This window comes from Botryllus schlosseri, chromosome 9 (assembly GCF_051294905.1).
Source record: "Botryllus schlosseri isolate E-star chromosome 9, Bs_hap1, whole genome shotgun sequence".
NCBI lineage: Eukaryota > Metazoa > Chordata > Ascidiacea > Stolidobranchia > Styelidae > Botryllus > Botryllus schlosseri.
The window spans coordinates 6,266,580-6,287,461 of record NC_137244.1 but is presented as its reverse complement, the minus strand read 5'-3'; the positions used below and the strand labels follow the sequence as shown (position 1 = coordinate 6,287,461).

Below are 20,882 nucleotides of genomic sequence, written 5' to 3'. Positions count from 1 at the left end.
GCGTATGATCTCGTCGGGTGTAGCGTCAATAGTCGTTTGCAGGTCGTTCTCGAGATCCTGTATTACAAGAGAGAACAGTTTTCTGTAAGTTGCACATTCGGCGAAAGTGTGACGCAGAGTGTCTTCGGCGTGTTGGCAGAATTTGCATTTGTTTTTCAAGAAGGCGTCTTTTCGTTGTACCCAGCCTGCGTTGGTTTTTCTGGAGCCTGTAAAGTAGCTCTCAGTGTTAATGCAATACGAAATCTCACGTTTCTTGTTGTCAATGTGGTCTTTGATATTGGGTTGGTATAGCCATATCTCTTTCCAGTCCGCCATGCGGCTTCCTCCTTGTTGCGTCTTCGTTTTAACAAGGATCTGGTACATTTCTTTCTGGCTTAGTTCTTGTATATCTTGTGATTGGCTTTTAATTACGTCGAAGATTTCCTTTTCCTTCTTCCATTCCTCCGTCAATGTATTTCTGTGAGGGTAGAGGTTGTTGTATAAATTGCAATTTATATCTCTCACCTTCATTGTTAGATTGTATATCGCTTCTGCATGCCAGATATCGATCGGGTGCTCGAGTCGACTGAGTTGTTGTAGTCTTTTTGCTCTCTTCGCTTGTGTTGCAGATTCGATATCTGGCATATCAATTCCTCCTTCTGGCTTAGGTCTGATAAGTTGCATTCTGCTTTTTTGCTCAAGTTTCTCAGGACTCCACAGTAGGCCAAAGACGAGGCGTTCGAGTTGCTTGAGCTTGTCGCCTGGAATTTTCTTGTTAGCATATGTATAAGTTATTTTGCTAATTATGTATGCCTTAATCGCCGTTATTTTACCAATCCAAGAAAGCCGTTTTGATTTAATATGCCTTACGCTTTTCTCGACTCCTTGCCAGAGTCTGTGAAAGTTCATTTGCAGTTCGCTTTCTCCGTGGTATAAGCCCAGTATCTTAATTACCGGCTTAAGCATATGTGCCCATCCCAAATTATGATGCAGTGTGCCAGAAATCCTGTGATAAATAATTCATCTGAAAATGACTGTTTCGTCATCCGGAATCTGTGAAATGTTCACACTATATCGCTGTACTGGCGTTTGTGTAAATGTTTATTAATTGCCGAACAAAAATTTTTGACCCGTATGGAAGTGATCACACCTATTTGGTGCATCTGATGACTCTCCAAGTCACTGTGCTAGAAAAGTTTTGTCTGTTTCCTGTTAGTCATTTGTAAGGGAAGTACGATGCTGTTCTAATTGGTGCAGATGCGCTTTATGGTAGCTCCCTTGAACCTCCTTACCGTACAGTTCAAAGTTTGTTATTGTTGCCATTGTTACATTGCGGACTTCATAGTATGTAATTTCTGATTGTTGCGTCATACTTTGCCTTTCTGGTTTTGCTTTTCATTCTGTTTAAATCCCTTCAGTGTGCCGTTAACTCTTGAAAAGAGGCACCCGAAAAGTCTTCAATGGATGTTGTATTGAAAGCTGTTTTGACTGTTGCCAAGTTGCGGGTGTTATGATTTTTGGCACTGAACTTGGTTCAGGTCACATAAAAGTTGATAACACCAACTTGTACAAGTCTTTGGAAAACCTCTAATTCAATATTGGCTAAATATGCCAGTGAGATATCTACTGGAACCAGTTGCTGGGTGTAAAGATTTGATGCAGAAACGAATGATTGATGTGGGATATGTTATTCTCTCTGAAGTGTGCCACTCTTATGGCCTGTGCTGTGAGAATTCGTTTCCCTCGATATATGTCTGTAGTCTTGTTCAAGATTCATGAATCAGCAGTCCTACGTTAACACTGTGTTTGGTACAGAATTGTGGGTATTAGTCGAGTGATAAATTACATGAATCAGCCACAGCATTTATATGTCAGACCATAGCATTCATGGGAACCTGTGTTAAAGTCAGGGTTCGCAAACTCATGGCTCCTGAAAGTCTTTACAAGGTCTTCACGTGCTGTCCTGCTACAAGATTTTATAACGCAGTACAACAGTCCGTGTCAATTTCTTCCCTGAATATTCTTGTTAATATTTTATGAAGTCTTGATCAACTTGATGCAGTGTCTATAATATTTGCCTATACCGGATAATTCACAACCGTTATTTTGCCCGTCTGTTTTACCCGTCTTTGCGATAATCACCTTCTCGTAGGACAGCGCATAATGCAGCCAATTCAGACCGTATGTGGGCCTTGTGTACAATGACCATTTAAATCGAATACCTAGTGCGGTGTGCTGTATGTAGGCACATATCAGACATAGGTGTTATTATTCTTTTCGTCTACTGTCTCAATCGTGAACCTGTCAATATCCTTTGGTTTTTGTATGTTACGTTACGTCTGCTCTCAGCCAATACAACAATATTTTTGAGCAGAATTTAATGGTTTTTCGCTCCATCAATTCACCACAGATATTCAAATGCCGAGTCATGGCATCTACTAAATGGGCTTGTAGGCTTTCTGATCTAAATGTGATTGTGTCATAATGCGCATGTGTAATTATGATGCTTGTGAGTAATGCCAAGATTCTTTAATACTAGTTACGTTGACTGAACTGTCACGATTGATATTGTGACTACCTGGCAAATGCTGTTAAGCTTACCAATAATATGGGTCGCTTGTACAGTGTAGATTTAGAATGTTTACGTCCATGGAGCAGAAAGATATGCAGAGTGGCAAACTGCAAAATTTGTGTTACAAATTGTTTTCTTTGCACTGACCACTCATGCAACCTTTCCAGTTGGTACAGCGGTTGTCTCTAAATGTTACAGGCTCTAACTCATCCTGTGGCCTGAGAATGCATGCTGTAAGGAGTGCGAATAGCCCTTCTAGTCTTGTGTTTTCTATTTGGAAATTCCAAAGAGACGTCAAATACAGTACATATACCAATTTGACTTCATACATAAGGACTGAGCAGTTTTGGTCTTGGCTGCTTACAACCTATTTGTTGTTAGTTGAAGCGTGTTTCAATTGTGAAGGGTTGCTGGTGGTAGTAAAGTCTGTGACACTGACCTAGCTGCGACTTACATTTCAGGACGGCTGGGAAGAGAAGGAACACAGCGACGGCAGGATATTCTATATCGATCACGGTACCTCTTCAGTAAAATGTCGTCCTTGATTAGATTCTAATGAGCATCGTTTTTTAAATAGTGAACAGAAAGACCCAGTGGCAGGATCCAAGGCTTCAAAGTCCGGACAATACTGGACCGGTGAGATAAGTCTGCCTTATACTTTTCCGTGTAGAAAAAGTGGCAATATATTGTAGAAGCAAACGGTGGGCGAACGCAGTACGAAGATATTTGGTTTCACTAAGATCGGGTTTGCACCTTTTCAGATAAAGGGCCACATGAGATTTATGAACCATTGCGCGGGCTGCTTGAATGTTGATGTCGTTTTTAGTCGTCTGATAGGAGAGAACCGGTTTAGGTGACGGTGAAAACAAAACTTATATCTTGCCACACATTAAAACCGATAACAAATACATATGTCATGAAAATCTTTCATAGTTAAAGAATGAATTCAGTCCCTAATATTGTTACTTGCATATATAGCGGGTCGCTTCTCTGTACCATTTGTCTTGTTTGGCAAGGACAGAATTATTCGGCGCTGGGACATATCAATATCGTAGAATTTGGCGTACGTGTGTCTATCCTGACACATTTGAATAAAATATTCATTTTATTCCCGAAGCTTTTCGGCTGAACCTCGTCAGGGGAGTATCGTCAGCAATAATGTCTATCCATTTTTGCAAAGGCTTCATCGCCGACAATCTTTCTGTGAGTGCAGACGCAAAGTCTTATGTTCTCTCATAATTATGTTCTCCCAAATTTTGCGGTCAGGCTAATCAAAATTCTTTGGCCTGGCAAGTTCACAATAAATTACGTGGGTAATCTATTTTTTGGTAATAATTATAACTATTTTCGAGAAGTACTTCGCGGACCACTCCAAACCTTGCACATATGGCCCGGACCTGCACAAAGTAAATGCTGTGTGTTCTAAGCGTGCTTCAGTGACTGAGTCTGGCGGTGTATGTTCTATTGGGACGGGTTGATACACAGGATCATAGGCGCCGGACGCTAATCTTCCTTAGGTATGCGGGTTCGATGACGTCACAAAGGAATGACGTCATAATGCGACAGAATTACGGTAATGATTTTGGGTTAATATAGCATCGATTCTTTAGGGTAAAGTAAGTGCGTAAATGCCTATTATACAATCTCATCGTGTTGACAAACTTACGCGTATGATGAGCTTGTCAACGAGTGGGCCCGCGACGCAATAGATGGCCAGCGATGATATCTTTCGGCCCATTGCAGATGCGATTGTGTAGGCCATCGATAACATCGTGTGCAACAAGCCAATGCAGATGCGATTGTGCTGGCCAGCGATGGGATAGTGCGCACTAGTACTATCGCAGATGCGATTCTTCAAGCCAGCGAAACTAGGCTTGTTGGAGACGTGATAAATCAGGCGAGCGATGATTGCCGAGTGCGCGGCACTCAATGATCTAATTTCGCAATCATTGGGAAATCTTTTCCGTGCTTGACCCGATTCACTTCCATTTTATGGTTATTGCTCGGTGTATAATCTGAATTTCATATTGGAGAATTCTCTCATCAACAGTCATAACCTTCCATACCATCAAACTATATGTTAGGATTGTAGAGATGCTATCCCAATCTTACCTCCAATCTTGGCCAAATTTACTTTGGTCAGAAACTTTTCGCACCCTAATGTTCATCAAATGCAATCTAACAGTTTCCGAGCAATTGAAAATGTAAATGCAAAACCAAAATATTGTAATTCTTAGTTATCAGGAGGTTCTTTCCTTTTGCATTTATTTTAATTTTACGCACCTTATCAGTATCATCCTTATCGCTGATGCCTTACCAATTACATTTCATTACCCTGACTCAGCTCTGAGTAGCCTAATCGTTTGATTACATTTCATTGACTGTCCTGTAGCCTATTCCCTTTTAGTCGCTCAAACCTTTGGTTCTTAACAGTCGCTTGAAACCTTTTTCTGTGCTTGTAGTTTTCAATACTCATGATTAGGAATAGTTCGAATATGTTCGAGTTTTTTTTAATTAAAGGGTATTCTACATATCAGGAAATGAAACATGAATAGCTTGAGATTGTTGCTAATTACGTCGCTATGCTTGTCAAAGAAACCTCTCTACTGAATCAATTACCTGTTTAAAAGTAATTGTAATTAATTACATATTTAACAGTAATTGTAATTGTAATTTGATATTTTTAGCATTGAATAATTGTAATTGTATTAAAATATTGTAATTGATCCAACTCTGATGCACATACACATTACACATGCACATTCTTGTTAGCTGTAAATTGATTCAACTTGTGTTTACATAGTTGGATCTCCACAGATTAGAGATCACATGATTCTCGCTAATTACGCGAAATCTGTCATGACACTCTTTGACGTCAGTGCGCTTGGTCTTGTTCAAACCGTCACACGCGATCCACACTCACTCTGTTATCTAAACTATGACTTAACGCAAGCTTGTCTTTCCCTGTATTCAGAGTTTTTGTATTTTCGCGTGTTTTCTCGTTTGTGTATATCTAGGGAGTGCGGTAGGATGGTGATAGTTCGTTGTTTCGTGTGCTTTGAAATTTTGAATTACCCGGAGTTGGGATTAGGTAATGAATATCTGTATGACTACTGGATGTCCTACTCAAAAGTTTATTATGTTGGTAATGATAGCATTGCGCCATCAGTGTTATACATATTTCCCCTCGCTTTGTGAAGTTCTGTACGCGTGCTTATGTTTCATAAATTGATTACAAAAAAATGGGAAACGTGAGCGATCTAACGATGGAAGGAAAATTCAGATTCAAAACTGCAACCTCATTGGCTTTGATTTTGTCTTCAAGTATAGTTGTCGAATTCTCAACTAACCTGTTTTGATGAACTGATCTAGTTGACCATCGCTAAACTGCCAAGCTGGCTGTTCAAGTACTCTCATTTTTGCGGACCACTCCAGTTGGTTGCGTTTCCAGACTAACTGCCACTTCACAGTTTTTAAGGCAAAAAATGTCTCCTCTTGGTTTCGGGTCATGTTTGCATGGTCTGTATGCTGCATCAGGAAAATTGTCAGGGAAATCGGCGTAAATAGCCCCAGTATGAAGGCAACTGAATTTTTATTCCAATATTAAACCTATTTGTATTTGTAGTGTCATTGGTACATTTGTGTTGGTCGCGAGGATGCACTTTGCAATTTTGCAGTAGTCACCTCCCATTAGCTGCTGAAGGTGTGCGGTACCTTAACCGAATCTTAATTTTTCTGACCTTCATTTTCTACTCACACTCGAGCGATCTATACATGTCTTGTAAATCTATACTTAAACCGGAAACTTCTACTTCTGCTTGAAAAGCTACGTCGACGGTGTGAAAACCTCTGTCTATTGTCGCTGTGCTGCGAAAATATATATTCTATACGCCTTACACCACCGATGCCACACTTGTAATGATTTAGTTTAACATAACAAGTTCTTACTGCGTGATTTGTAATTAAAACGGCCACTCGAATAATTCTGTTCTTTTTTCAGGCCGTGCCATATTCGCGAGACTACAAACAGAAGTACGGATGTTCCAAGCGAAGGAGCCACAAGAAACGCCGGTAAGCGACTTTTGCATGATAATTGTAGTTGCCAAATGTGATCAATTAGAATTAACTGACAAGATAGCGTAATGGTGAAGCCTCTGGCTTGTCTTGATCAGTAAGTAGGTCGATCCCTGGACAGATCATAGGATAAAGAACTGATTAGTAACAGACATATTGAACCCAAAACATTATTCTGAAGAACTAAGGATAGCAGCCTCGGAATTCGGTCTCGGTACAGCATAGGAGATTTTGGCCTTGAAACTGGAGACTGTAACACGACACATACGGCTTACTGCACTATTCGCTAACAATCGGACAATCGCAGCACAATGAAACGCGTTATCGATTTCGGAAACCAACAGTCTTGTAGGAAATGTATAGTAGCGACTGCAGTAGTATATGTGATCGATCGTGAGCGGCTAATTTTTGCACGGGGCTCTTATGGGCGCGGCGGCATGCTGCCGTGAAACTCGTGGTGACATGGTGACCCTTATACCTATAGGCTCCGGTCGCATGGTGGCATTGTGTCTTATAGGTGCGGCGACATGGTTACCTTTTCGGGTATAGGCTGCGGCGGCATGGTGCCGTGAAAACTCGTGGTGGCATGGTTACCTTTTCAGGTATAGGCTGCGGTGACATGGTGTCCTTGCGGGTATAGACTGTTGATGATTTGACTAACGTTGTGGGTATAGGCATCTCTCGCACGGTGTTGAATATGTATCAGGTATGGTAAATAGTCACATGGTTGGTCCTTAGTTATTGTGTATATCCCAAATTATTATATATGACCGATTCGAGTTAATCCTAACGTTTACGGTGATGGCGACTTCGATATATCGTTATTCTTATGGGCGCGGCGATGATTCGTACTTTCGGGTATAGGCTGCGAAGGCATATCGTACTTTCAGCAAAAGGGTGTGAAATAGTTTGCTAAATCTAGGAATCACTTGCAAGGTAATGTTTTGGTATAGTTTGCCACAGAGCCGGCGTAGACGCGGCGATTCGAATATCAACAATAACCGCGTTCGTAAACTATCACTTCAAATAGGTGTGAAATAGATTACAAACCCCGCGATCGCTCACAAGATAACACCTAAGACAGTGTGTGTAATTTCGTTGAAATGATTACGAAATAAATAATAATAATAATCACGTCGGTTGTTACTATCGATGCTTTAGCTTTAATCCACTGTGACTAAGTGATGTATTCAAATATGTGCGCTATGTTGACAGCTCAGTGATACTCTCGGAGTCTTGTACTGCTAAGTCAGGACTGATGTTGTCTAGAATTCAACCACATCCAAGTAAGATCTTTTAGTGATCAAGTTTTGTGGTGAAAATTACTTTACCGAATGGAAATGGAGAAAGTTATATCAATAGTACTAATGAACAAACACATTTACCATATTTCAACGTAGGTTGTGTTTCTGATTTCTTTGATAGTGCGTGTTCTAGAAATAACTCGAGTCTATCCGACTAAGATAACGGTAACAAGCAATTTCGAAATTGATTTTGCGATGGTCAAAGCGTTTGTGAAATGGTGCGAACGGATTAAGCAATAATCAAGCGGCGGTATGTCAATTCACATAGTGTGATATCTTGAAACCGGGAAATGCGCGTGTTTCAATTCTCACCACACACTCTATAATAAAGTATTGAACCGATTGTTAAATGTATCAATACCGACTTGCCAACGAAAATTATTAAAATATGTTTTGTGTTGGTCTGTAGATTCAGCATTAACGATATTGTTGCTTTACATTTGACCTTGGTAATTACAACTGGCCGATTTGTAAAATCTTGGCAAGCACATTATAGCATTCTGTAATACATACAGAAGTGAGTAATGGATTAATTCTCAATCAAGAATATTTCGTTACGAAATTCGAACACATACGTAATTTTACATTGACAACTCTAGCGAGTTTAATACGCTGTGGTGTACTTGGAAACATCGATTCCCGATTGTGTTGGGTAGATTCACAAATGGAGATGATGATAATGCTGTTTCTAAAATGTTTGCTCTACAACTCTTTCGTAAGTTTGTTACAACTCTTTCGTAATGCATTTCTGAATACAAATCTTAAAAACACAAGATGAAGACGAATGATTTGATTTTTATTAAGCTAAAAAAGTACTTTTGTTTTGGTATTGAACTTACCTTCTGATGTTGATAGATGTGTTGAGTAATATACTCTGTTTATAAAAAAAATCCCGGTAATGTTTTTGGTACCTTAAGTCGGGGGATCAATTATAAAATCGCGGTAAGGTTTCTTGCGTGTGTACTAGGGCTGTTCAAAAATAACTTTTTATTCCCGATTCAAGCCGGTCACCTCTTAAATCGTCAGGTTGTAGTGGAAAACCTTGCTCACCAAATTTCACTCGATTCCAACCAGTAAAGGCCTCCGCAGATCCAATTAAAATTTTTAATTTAATATGGGAAATAAAAAAATCTAAATTTTTCTGCCAACCCCATGAAATTGTTGAGCTGTCTTCAAAGACGTTGCAAAACAAATTTGAGTTAATTCCGACCAGTAGAAGCGGAGTTATGTGAGTTTTTCGATTATAATCCTCGGATTATCTTTGATTGGTGGATAATCCGCGATTTATCAACGTAAAACTCACATAACTTCGCTTCTACTGGTCGAAACTGACTCAAATTTGTTTTGCAACGTCTTTGAAGACATTTCAACAATTACATGGGGTTGGCAGAAAAAATTGGATTTTTTTATTTTTTTATTTCCCATAATAAATTAAAAATGTTAATTGGATCTACGGAGTCCTATACTTGTTAGAATCGAACCAAATTTGGTGTGCAGCGTTTTTTAGGGTAACCTGACAATTTAATCAGTGAATGGCTGGAATCCGAAAAATAAAGTTATTTTTAAACAGCCCTAGTGTGCACGTTATCATCAAATTAACACGACCGTATTTTACCGATGGAATAAAAACACAGGTCTGTGATATGTGAATACCACCGAGCTTGATTAATATAGTTTGCAGTTGTAATGATTGTTTATATTAGCGAAATCGTGTCTACTTGTCTTTGAGTAAGTCGGATAAGTTCGTAAATCAATGTGGTAATAACTACGACCCTGAAGAATTTCTCACATCTCGGTGTCTTATATTATAACATGCGGATTCACTTGCGGGAATTGCTATCATTGACTGAGTATTCAAATCTCGCCGTATGCACCGAGTAGTATAATTACTTTGTGTTGTAAAATAATAACGACTTTTACAGTTGAATAAAAATTATCGGTCATATGAATACAACCAGAGTGAATTAATTCACGTTTGCAAGTTGTAGTGATATAATCAAGCAAGTGAAAAGTGGATTTAACACTTGAGAATGTTGTTGTGCATAATTCTTTTGGGCATGGTAAGATGTACTAACGATTACATTTCCAGCCAATGTTCCCTATAATTTTTGAAGGGTCTGCGCACACTCACCAACTCACTGCGCAGACCCTTGGAAAACAGTGCGTAACGACCAAAAAAAAAGTCATCACTTCGGATTTTGTGTGCGCAACTTGGATTTTATGTGCGCAGAGACCTTGAAAGCACTGCGCACGTGCGCAGCTTAGAGGGAACATTGTTTCCAGCTACGACAAAAATAACTGGATAGCTAATAAAGTTGTAAGAGCTCATGAATTTACGTGTTTCAAATCATTACAAGTGAGCGTGTTGCTAATAAATTGGCTAATATGTAATCCGTAAAGAATTTGGTCCCATTACGATATCTTACATTATAATACATGGATTCTCTTGCGAGAAATATATATCTCAATCTATCATTCGTCAGACATTCGCATCTCGTATACTCAGTATACAACCTGTTAATCACAAAGTCACATTGTTGGAGCAATAATTACTGTGTCTTACAGAATACAACCTCATTCTAAAGTTCAATAAAAAATTTCTGATCGAGTTGCTGAACGACATAAACAACAACGAATTTCTACAATTTGGAATGATACTTTACACAAAAAAAGTCTGACGACTTGTATTCTAATATTGCTAAATACCTTAATTAGTATGATCAGTTTACAAAATCCCGGTGATGTTTTTGTCGCATGCGTGTTATCATCAAGCGAATACATGATTTCTTTCAAGTCTTACGATTAGTCATGAGTTTGGGAAATATCATTTAGTAATCACATAATACCAGTCTTCAAAAACAGTGGCAGGATTGTGAGAAATAGATAAATTCCCAATCAAGCACTTTTCATACATACGAATCAAGTTTTTTTCCAATCGGGGTGATGATAATGGTGTTCATTAAAAGTTTGCTCATATCATAACACCCTTCACCACAACGCAAGAGGTGGTATACATGAAAATAATTTTTATCGAGCGCTGATCGAACACTCGAATCTCGGGTTGCGGACCAATTGGTTAATAGGTATTCCGTATTGAATTTGCTTGTATCACGATATCCTACATTATAACACATGGATTCTCTTGCGAGATATTTTTCAATCTATCATTAGTCAAACATTCAAATCTCGTATACTCAATATACAATTTGTTAATCTCAAAGTCACATTGGCCGAGCAATAATTGCTGTTTCTTACAGAATATAAACTTATTTTGCAGTTGAATAAGAAAATCACTGATCGAGTTGCAAGGTTTCAAACCTTGATATTGCTGTTTCACCTTTAGCTTTGATTCGTGTAAACGAATAAGTTTGTGAAATATTTACTGATAATGACATTATACCATTCTGAAATACAGCACATGCGTAATATTGTTATACAGAGTCAGTTTGGTGCTTAGCGATTGTTTCTGGTATGTTCGTAATACTCGATACCATATTACGATAGGTTCACTGTAGCCGCACAAAACATCCCACCACCAGCTGTTTAACGGGAAACAATTCAGGACGTGAGCGGACAGGATACCAGAGTCATTTGTCGAACGGAATATAGGTCGCGCGCGCTTGAACATCTGTTTTCAAAATCCACTTGCGATGAAATGCACAACGCGCCGCGTTTCTGAATTTCCTGTGTTGGCTTATTGATTATATTTTGCGAAACGATATAGGACGCTTTTAGCGTATCACACAGGTCAAAATGCAGCGTTTCTGACTTCCGATAGGTCGATTTTAGACCACCAGGCAGCTCAAAATGCAGCGTTTCTGACTTCCGAAATGCGACTTTTCTGATTTCCGGTCGTTTGGTTTATTTATTATATTAGCACATCACGAGCGGGCACTTTTACTCCTCTTGTAACCAATCACTTTCATCAACCACACAACTCAATAAAATTGTTTACTTTCTACAACATCAAAACCCCGATTTAGTTGAACATGTAGTTGAGAAATATTTTTAATAATCTATATCACAATCATCGACTTCCGTTTACGGCGTTAGTGTGTGAGTCATACCTGGAGACTTGTATCAAAATTGGTTTGAATTGACTAAATACAACGAGGGTTGAAATACTTCGAGTCGATTCATAAGTGGTCTTCGTTGGAGTTTTAATCAAAGCATACAGAATGGTCTTACTGTAGGCTCTTCTCTCTTGTTCAGCAACTGGGTGGTCGAAATGCATGCATTCACATTTGAACAACGATCTTGTTTCGTCACGCGAAAAATATCTTCACTGTCGCGATACTCTGATACTCTGCACAATATGTGTAAATCCTTTTCACACTCATAATACTGCACTAACGGGATACCGACGTCAAGCGACAATGTTAAACAATACCAATGACGTTGAACATACGACGCTTTCCCCAGTAAAAATACCATTTTCGTTTGGAATTTTTTTTTTCCCTGAGTAACAAACCCTTTTCGTTTAGAAATATATTTTTTCACTGAGTAACAAACCCTTTTCGTTTAGAAATAAATTGTGTGTGTATTGTTTTCAAAGGTCAAGAAAGTGAAAATAGTTTTCTATTACGCCAAAACATTTTCTGCTACACTAACATATTTCGTATTCGGCAAAACGATGCACGCCGTTGAAACGATGCTGGTCAATATCCATAATGCGACGAGTGAGCAAAATACACCTTCAGTTCGTTGCGATCTGATTTATTCTCGTGTCACGCAAAAAGCAACAATGTACGGTGTGTGTAATTTTGTTGAAATGATTATGAAATAAATAATAATGATCCGTGTCGGTTGTTACTATCGATGCATTAGCTTTAACCAAGTAAGTGATATTTACAAATATGTGTGTCATTTTGACAACTCAACGATGTTCTTTTAGGTCTTGTATCCTGTATGTTGTAACATGATAACTTGCAATGTAACACCAGTGTTCGATTGTAAGAAATGAATTCTTAACTACGTTGGTCAGACATTCAAATCTCGTATACTCAAAACATATGTTAATCTCAAGTTACGTGCTCCGAGTAGTAATTACTTTATGTTACAGAATATACCGAGTAGTAATTACTTTATCTTACTGGGTGGTAACGACTTTTACAGTTGAATAAAAAAGACGAGTTGCCGATATATGACTACAACCGAACTTGCTATGGATTTTAGATTTCAATACAATGCCAAAACAGACTGCTATGACGATTACCAAGCATATGCTTCGTCAATCGGTCAGCATTTGAGTGAAAACCTCGCCTGTGCACAGCACTATGATGACAATATGTTCACTGTCATTGCGCGTGGTAGGTCTTTGTTCATCTAAAAGTGCTGGAGTCTACTATTATTCAGTTGAACAAACCTATTTTATGTAGACAAAAAGATTTCCTCTATAACCTACAAATTTCTCATTAGTGCATGTGTTTCGTGCGTGTAACTGTTTATTTGCGAATTGCGTTGCTACTATAGTACCGTATGTCCGTATACCTCATAATTTGTTATTGTAGCCATTGGTACAATGCGAATTTCATGGTTTGTGATTTTGATTGTTACGTCATACTTCGCCTTTTTGGTTTTGCTTTTAAATCTGTTTAAATCCCTTCAGTGTGCCGTTAACTCTTGAAAAGAGGCACCCGAAAAGTCTTCGAGTTAATAAATATTATTATACAATGGATATTGTATTGAAAGCTATATTCAAGTTCTGTACCACGAACCAACTATTTAGGATTTTAGATTGTAGTGATTGTATGTACTCGCGTAATCTTGTCTACTTTTCATACGGATATTGTTGAGTTGGTTGGGTAAGTTACATACTATGTTACATACTAAGCTACATACTATGCGCCATACCTTCGCCAAATGTGCATGTTACAAAAAACTGTTCTCTCTTGTAATACAGGATCTCGAGAACGACCTGCAAACGACTATCGACGCTACACCCGACGAGATAATGCGCAACGTATACGACGGACCGCAAGCTCCGACCATAATAAAAGCCTTTATGAACGTGAAAACCCTTGTGTGGGAATGGAAAAATGCACTCGACATCTAAAATGAATACGCCCAAAATATTGACCAACGCATCAATGATATAAGAAGTAAAATATACCGAAAAATTTAAGCGAGCCCACTGAACGCACCGATAAAACGAGATAAATCGTATCGTATTTATCGACCCACAAAACCCAACCAATCCACCCACAACATATCCCAACCACTCTAACCTCCCATCCAATCCCACTCTACCCACCCCCTAAACCCTTCCCCAACCCATCCAACCCCCACCTCCCGAACCCCACCACCACTCCGCACCGAATACCCAACACCCAACCCAATCCACAAACGCAAACGAGCGCCAGATACCGGCGGCTCCTACTACGACCACGACTACAAATTTACATCGACTCCAGCGAGATGAGATGAACCGAGCGGCTACGACCTCGACTACAAATCCAAATTCGGCGACGGCTGAGACGAGATGACCCGATGAAGGGGAAAGATTTTCTTTATGAAATTATTGATATTTTATGTAAATACTTGAATAAAAATCACTCAAAAGGTCATTTACAAACGGATTTACTTGACAAGGTTTTCCTGATTGACTGAGTATGGCAAGATGTTAAAATGTCGAGACGCCGTATTGATAGTATTTCTGAAACTCTCTTTGACAAACGGAAAGTCGGATCGCGAATAGAGTTATAATGTTTACTTGTTTCAAATCAATATGCGTATAATGTCAAGTGACAAATTAGCGCGCTTGGGTACGATTCAACTTGAGTTGTGTAGTGAGTTTCATTTCAAGTTGACAAATTAACGCATTGATTGAATATTCTCATGATTCTTATCACACAACTAAAGTCAAGTCTGAGGTGTTAAAAACATATCGCCAGAAAGTGTAAAATTGCTGGTTTTCGAATCACCGTCTGCGACGGTTCTGTTCAATTTGTTGCTATTCAAGTTACCGGCGCTGGCGGTTCTGTTATTCGTTACTTATTAAATCTCACCAGTGAAATCAAGTTCTGTGACAAACTGATTACTAAAATTTCAACGCGTGAGCGATCGGCATGGCTGTAACACCAAGTCACGAAAGATGGCTATGTCCGAGACATTATCTTGCCAGCGATCGCGGGGTTTGTAATCTATTTCACACCTATTTGAAGTGTTAGTTTGTGAGCGTGGTTATTGTTGGTATTCGAATCGCCGTCTACGCCGGCTCTGTGGCAAACTAATTACCATGCGACTGATTCCTAGATTTAGCAAACTATTTCACGCCTTTTTGCTGAAAGTACGACGTGTCAACGCAACGTATACCTGAAAGGGTGACATCACCAGAGATCCCATATACACGACAGGCGAATCACAGCCGCGCCCATAAGAATAACGATATATTGAAGTCGCACTCACCGTAAACGTTGGGATTAACTAGAATCGGTCATATATAATAATTTTGAATATACGTACTAAGTAATGGCGTCACTCTTTCTATACTTGATATTCAACACCACTTCTTCAGAGCTATACACAGGGTGGCCATACCATCCTTATTTCTAAGTTTTGTCCTTATCTTGAAGGGGCACGTCTTAAAAAATTCAACAGTCCTTATTTCTAAGAAATGTCCTTATTTTCGACTTGCATCCTTATTTTGTCTTATTTTCAACCACTACAGGACTTCGATCATTTTCCTCTGGCATTTGTGCTTCATATTATTCTAAAATTATGCTTTGGCGTCGAGATGTCATGACATCATAAATGAAAGGAACTCTCGTGACGTACACACCACAAGATTTGACTTCTAAGCGGTGATGCTAGGACAGTGCTGAGTGGTGGTATAGTAGTTTCGTCTGTACCAAGCTACCGTAGCGGACGTCATTTTAGCAGTAAACCGAAGTACCGGGTTCCTGCTGTTTGGTCTGCAGCAGAATAAGCTGAAGTTGTGGGGAAAGCGGCATTTATTGCGTAGTGAAAAAAAGACACAGTGCAGTCGACACATTGGTTAAAAAGAAGTAAAGCTATAAATCAGGGGTGGGCGAACTTTTGAGCTCGTGTGCCGCATTCAACATTTAAATCCATTCGCGAGCCGCACTATATAAAATTGGGAAAGTCGGTTGTCCCGATTCTTAGAACAGGATTGAAATTTGAATCTGTGAGCAGCGATGGTTTATAAATGTACTAGTTCCACTTTTGGTTCAGTTCCAGGACACACTTCTGCTACGTGTTGATAAAATATAAATGCTCCAATTCCACGCATACAGAGAACGAATCAACCTAAGACACGCGCGATTCGTTTGTATAAGCACATCACTGAAATATTAAAACTGGTGTGGCCAATATTAAATCTCACTAGTGATCCGAATTATGTCATCCTCATTTTTAAAGATCTCTGTGATGTTCAGCAATTGAAACCTTTCTAACTGCGGGCCCTTGAGATCGTATACTGTCGCGCAAGAAATTAAACCTAAAGTAAGGAAGTAGAGGAAGTAGGAGCCTTAGAGCAGTGGTTCTCAAACTTTTTACGACACGCCCCCCGCCCAATCCCTTATGATGGTTACGCGCACCCCTTATCATCATATTACAGAACGGTACCAGGATGCTAACCAACCTAACGGATAGTTTGATTGGATGGAAGGTTACGACTGTGTAGGAGAGATTTTTAAATATTAAATTCGGGTTAATACCTGGCAATAATTATGAAGTGAGAGACAATCGCGAGGAGTATTAAAAAAAATTCAATTGAGCTCAGCTTCACTCCTCCTTCAGATGCTTTCACGCCACCAAGGGGGCGCGCACCCCAGTTTGAGATCCACTGTCTTCGAATTATGGGGGAATATACTAAGCAAATTTTTAATCAAGTCCGTGCGTTAATTCAATTTTTAATACGCATTTTGAAAAATATTTTCAAAACGTTTCTTTGAACTTTGGTGGGCCGCACAGAACGGTGTGGCGGGCCGTAGTTTGCCCACCCCTGCTATAAATCATTGATAATTTTTTCTAAATTGTATTGCACTTGCGCATATAGTTTTAGCTATTAATACGGCTAAATCTGATTAGTTAAAATGAGCAGGCGTAAAAACCTTTTTCGTGACGAGTACGAGAAAGAATTCAAAGTTATCTAACCATAGTGCCCTGAATGGTGTGGACACGGCGAGACTGAATGTCTCACTGCATTTGGATTGCGTCCTACTTCCATTTGACCAAATATAAATTTACGGCCATTTTTAACCAACTTGGCGAGCGCTAAATTCGATAAAACGGGTATCAATGGAAAGCTGCCGCTGTACTGATTACGAAAACATAAATTTTATTCGGCTCATTGTCCGTCCTGGAACCCCCCAAAATCAGGCTCGAAATTTGGATTGTGATCGATGTTTGGCATTGTGACGCAATAATTTTGTCTGGTTAAACGAGAGCGAGGCTAAGAAGAAAAAGTCAGACACTATGATCTAACGAAGCTCGAAGGGCAGGTGTTTTGCACATTGCAATGTGCAATGGACCTGGAGGCCATAGGAAAGACCGCTATTTCAACTCACATTGATACCCCAAAACAAAAGTGTGTCATGATGATTAATTTGAGCCAGTCGATGAATAATGTTTCAATAAGTCGATCAGCACCAGCAGTTGGTACCTGGGCATTCCATATTGTTAAACACCAGCAATAATTCCTCACCAACGATTGCACATCGCAATTGTTCAAGCAATATTCCCCTATTTCAACATCGCAAATAAGTTTTCTTCGGCCAGGACCAGGACTACAGGCATTGTTGCTGGAGTTCTTGCTACATACACTCAAAAATTATTTTGTCTAAACTTGGTGTACGGCCTTTTTTCCATCTTAGTTCACAACGAGGTGAATAAGTTTGGTTTATCACCCCTATGGTGGGGAGGCCCAGGTTTTTTTATGGGGCTGACGCATTGCTGTTTCGGCCTTGAGTAAAGGTAACCTAGACCTGAAGTGTCGTGAGATCCATGAATCACTTTCTAATAACAAGGAGTTGCTGACGCAGATTATTCCTGGCGAAAAGTATGGAATGTGATATGCCAGCCTCGTATAAATACAAAGTATGTACAAAAACGCTTTTTCATGCTAAACTAATTCTTCGACTGTCCTTATTTTTGGGCCCATGTCGATGGCAACCCTGGCTATACATAACGTTGAAGCCGCGTGCGAGCGATCCCTTACCGAAAGGGTTACCTTGCGACCATAAGACACAAGAGCCGCACGAGAGCGATAAGGGGTCAAAAAGGGTGATCGTGCGAACACGAGATTTCGAAGCCGCGTGTGAGCGATCTCCTATACCGAAAAGGGTTACTGTGCGAGAGGGCCCATAAGACACAATGGCAGGTCACGAGCGATAGGGGGGTTCAAAAGGGTTACCGTGCGAACACGAGGAGCCCATAGGAACCCCTGCCAGGTCACGACCAATGTTCCCTCTAATTTTTCACGAGTCTGCGCAAACACGCCAACTCACTACGCAGGCCCTTGGACAACAGTGCGCAGCCGGGCCCCCATAGGGTGATAATTCAAACTTCTGGGGCTGTGCGCTTTTTGCCGCTGTTTATCATATAAATTGGGTGTCCGTTTGGCGAGTGTGACGCTTGAACGCGCGAAGCGCGAAAAATTTCTTAAATTCATGATTGAGTTGGTATATTGTTATCAATTTTTATGCTCTCTCTGCTCACGTAATTAGATTTACCGATAGAGCTGATCGAGTCAGGCGTGTTGGAAAAGGTAGGACCCTAAATAATAATTAAACGTCTTCGGGCGTACCTAGTATACATTTGTCTTCCGTTTTCACATGCTCCGACAACCATTCCATGTTAAACGGATTGCACTTCTTTGTTGATTTGGCTAGTGAAGGGATGAGCATGAGAAACCCATTCGTTTTGCCATCATTAAATGCGATCAGTATAAACAGTGGCAAGCAGAATTAGCGAGTATTCACTCAACGTTGGCCACACAGGCAAGCAGCTAGCCAAAACACTTGTAGCGACACAAATGGACGTTTGTAACCGCAAGTACTATAGACCAGTGCTCTTCGACCTTTTTCGTCGTGGTACACCCTTTTAAGGCTTACTTGAAACTGGTACACCCATGACCGGATAACTCATTGATTCCGTATAGTAAGCCTAGACCAGGGGTGTTCAACCTCCGTGCGGCCGTGCTTCGATTCATTACATAGCATACTACCGCATTCCGGCGTAGAGTCGTAATGGACCATCTGGACGTCATATATAATCAGGACTCCAACTCCCGCACTCCAAACCCGTCGATTGGGGGGAGAGGCGAGCTCGAAGGGGTCTCAAAATTATTTCTAGAATAAAAATAAATTATCGAGTATATTTTTAAAAAATTGTTCAACTTCATTCAATTTTTTTCGCCCTACGCTCGATTCAATGTCAAATTTCTTGATTATTGGGTAGCCTTCCCCGAGAAAAAATATGTAAGATTAATTGGAATGGGCATTTTGGTGTCGGCCATTACCGCGGCACGACGCTCCAAGACATATGAAGTTTTAGGCCATGTAACAAAATGCGATCCTGACAGAATGATCGGCAGCGAGTAAACATTGGTCAAAAAGGACCGCCCTTGTGCTGACTGAAAACTCCGAGGAGACCAAGGAGCTCGCCCGAATTATTTTCATTTACGGGCCCTACATTTTCCAAAACATTAAATTTTGATTGTAAATCTGATTTGCTGGGCAGAGAGGGAGAATAACAAAATTTATAACAACATCTATGCAGTTTCTGATATTATTGACGGATTCAATGACGAATTAAAGAAAATTTCACGCCTCGCGCGATCTTTCGCTATAAACTAGCCCACTAACGTGTAACAAATTTTGCTGACAAAGTAGCGGTTATAAAACGTAGACCGTGATGAGGGGTCTACAGTTTGGTTTATGACGCTATGGGGGCCCAAGACAAACGTTTTTTTAGGGGGAGCTGACGAAGTGCTGTTTCGGCATTGCCTATACTCATGTTAAATTGGCTACTGGCAACTTCACACCGCGAAGAGCGCTTGTGGTGTTCTGCGCCATCACTGATTTCTTGAGGTATACCTTGCGTATAGAAGTTTTTAATTGTAACAGTAGTCGCGCGGGCGCTAAAAAGTTTTACATGTGGAAGATTTATTTCGTCTATAATATGGGTAGTTTCATATATATTACTGTAACCTATTTATTAGGCTTACCATATTTTGGAAATCGAAAAAGAGGACACTTTTTCAGAAATTTGCAACTGGTAAATCCGGAGTCAAATTCTCAAAAACAGGTTAATTTTTCCCACTTCGTGATCGGTTGACTAAAAAAAAAAAAAAAAAAAGGTCATCACTTCTGCTCAGAGCTCAAAATAACGTTTTTTACTCCACATTGCCGGGTGCATGACTAAAAAAAGGTCATCTTTTCGCTCAGAGCTAAAATCACCGTTTTTCACTCCGAAATACCCGCCGGAGCTTCACTTCTGTGCTAATATGCGGCATATCACTCGCAATTTGCTCTAAATCTGCCTAAATTTTCAAAAAAGAGGACAAAAGGGCGTCCTCCGAGGACACTTTCAAAAAAAGTCAAAAAAGAGGACAAATCCTCTTAAAAGAGGACGTATGGTAAGCCTACTATTTGTCCATTATTGGCACACGTGAATGATTAAGCGACGGCGCTGATAAAGGGGGTGTGGGCATACACGCATACGAATCCGTCTTGGTGTGCATCATTTTCCTTGACGGATTGCATTTGTTCGGTGGGACTCAGATTACACTTTATATAAAATACGTAAAATCCTGGTCCCCTGAATCGCGCAAGCGTGAATAAAATTTTCAAGTTTAAAATCTCTCAAAGATTTGAGAGCCTATTCGTTAATTCTAATTTCATATTAACGGACGCCAAAACACGCTCTAATTTAATGAATATGTTTTGCATAAATATTGTATAACGGCTGCATGCGACCGTATGTCCGCA

General features: G+C 39.9%; 1 protein-coding gene across 3 annotated transcripts in view; it reads left to right on the top strand.

The window, feature by feature from the left end:
• LOC145446937 (E3 ubiquitin-protein ligase NEDD4-like) overlaps window positions 1–14,503 on the top strand; it is a 42,128-nt gene extending 27,625 nt beyond the window's left edge. For all 3 annotated transcript variants that reach the window (XM_080325326.1, XM_080325328.1, XM_080325327.1), the window contains 4 exons: window positions 3,013–3,067; window positions 3,129–3,187; window positions 6,552–6,622; window positions 13,832–14,503. In XM_080325326.1, the coding sequence (XP_080181452.1) occupies window positions 3,013–3,067; window positions 3,129–3,187; window positions 6,552–6,622; window positions 13,832–13,883 (237 nt within the window). In that variant the 3' untranslated portion in view covers window positions 13,884–14,503. The remainder of the gene's footprint in view (window positions 1–3,012; window positions 3,068–3,128; window positions 3,188–6,551; window positions 6,623–13,831) is intronic.
• The last annotated feature ends 6,379 nt before the right edge of the window (window positions 14,504–20,882 follow it).